The sequence below is a fragment of the Coenobita brevimanus genome, chromosome 48 (assembly GCF_032717465.1).
Source record: "Coenobita brevimanus isolate Jiangsu-jjx chromosome 48, ASM3271746v2, whole genome shotgun sequence".
Classification (NCBI taxonomy): Eukaryota; Metazoa; Arthropoda; class Malacostraca; order Decapoda; family Coenobitidae; genus Coenobita; species Coenobita brevimanus.
The window spans coordinates 24,982,375-24,983,926 of NC_137001.1; the positions used below are offsets into that span (position 1 = coordinate 24,982,375).

At 40.3% G+C, this 1,552-nt stretch overlaps 1 protein-coding gene across 1 annotated transcript in view; it reads right to left on the reverse strand.

Moving 5' to 3' along the window:
- The window catches only part of LOC145399356 (acid sphingomyelinase-like phosphodiesterase 3b), a 21,603-nt gene extending 21,403 nt beyond the window's left edge, over positions 1 to 200 (reverse strand). Inside the window, exon 1 of the mRNA XM_080272009.1 lies at positions 176 to 200. Coding sequence (XP_080128135.1) covers positions 176 to 200 — 25 coding nt within the window. The remainder of the gene's footprint in view (positions 1 to 175) is intronic.
- Positions 201 to 1,552: the final 1,352 nt, after the last annotated feature.

Genomic DNA, 1,552 nt, shown 5'->3' on the forward strand with positions numbered 1-1,552 from the left:
CAGTAATTTAACACTTTCCTCTAGCTCCCTAAATGAATTGAGCCAAGATGAAATTGTCTATATGAGAGAGAGAGAGAGAGAGAGAGAGAGTAGTAATGAAGAGAGTAAACAATGATTCTGTAGTCACGTACCGCAGAGATAGAGGGATGCGGCGATCGTACACCCCCCACCACACCTCTTGTAACACTAAGGTGATCCATGACGCAATGCCCGAGTTGCCAAAAAGCGCTAGATTGTCGCTAGGTAAACAAAGACCCAAATATAACAAATAAAAAGTCGCTAAAACTCTCAGTAATACCTCTGAAATGTTATAAAAATCTCTTATTGCAAAAAAAAAAATAGTTAATGAAATCCGTAGAATACCGTAATAATAATAATAATGATAAATATAAAGAGAAGTTAAATTTATTCCTCTCGGTCTTCTAATCTGGCCAGCTGGGACACAAAACCGCCGAAACAATTTGAAAAAACACATATCTCTAAAATATCGTCAAACTATTAATTAAAATCAATGGAATATCCTTAAAAATTCACTCAGTCTCCAAAATATTAATGAAATATAACCCGTCATCAAAATTCACCGCTAGACTAGAAATTAGCGAACTGGCGTCTTGGTTACTAGGGAAAGTCTCAAGGTCAGGCAAGTGTCTTTAATAACACACCTGGGAAGGGATTAACCTTCTCATGCTTGGGATACCTCTATGACCCCTCGTCTGCAGAGCACCCAAAGGGTCAGAATGCAGGAACTGAAGACGAGAAGCTCAGATCGTTATCAGATAGGCATGACAGCACAACAGAACGTAGAATATATCCAAGAACAATAATATGCTGCAACATCGAAGGTCTTCTACCGAGAAAGAAAACGTACAAGATACAAATGCTAGAAGAATTAGCCACCGTGTACAACAGCATAACAGAATCACATCTAAGAACAGAAATCTACGACTCTGAAGTGATGATTAACAGATACCTCTTCCACGGAGACCGCACCGAAGGCAAGAAGAAAGGTGGAGTAGTTGTGTATGTTAGTGAACACTTAGCACAAAGTACCCAAGTAGCAGCCACAGGATATAATGGCGAGATAGAATACGTTATACTGTATGTGGCTCAGTTGGAAACCATCGTCATTACCATATATCGACCACCAGGCTGCTCAACAGTGAATTTCCTTAGTATTCTAGATGTTGTTAAGTCAGAAATTCGGAAAACTGGCCCACCAGAACCCGCCGTTGTTTTAAACGGAGACTTTAACTTCCCTATAATAAACTGGCGATGACTAATGGAAGAATTTATGCTGCAACAGGTAGTAACGACTGCCACCAGGGGATCCAATATATTAGACCTGTTCTTAACCAATAATGAAGACCTGGTTGCGGGAATCAGGGCCGGGGATACCAACCTATCAGATCATAGACTTGTTGTGGCAGAAACTACAATAAACGTACAACCTGGCGTATCACACCATGTAAATCAGAGCAATTCATCTGCGACACTGAACTTCTTCCACCAAGACACAAGCTGGATAACCATCAATGACGACTTGCGCAAAATA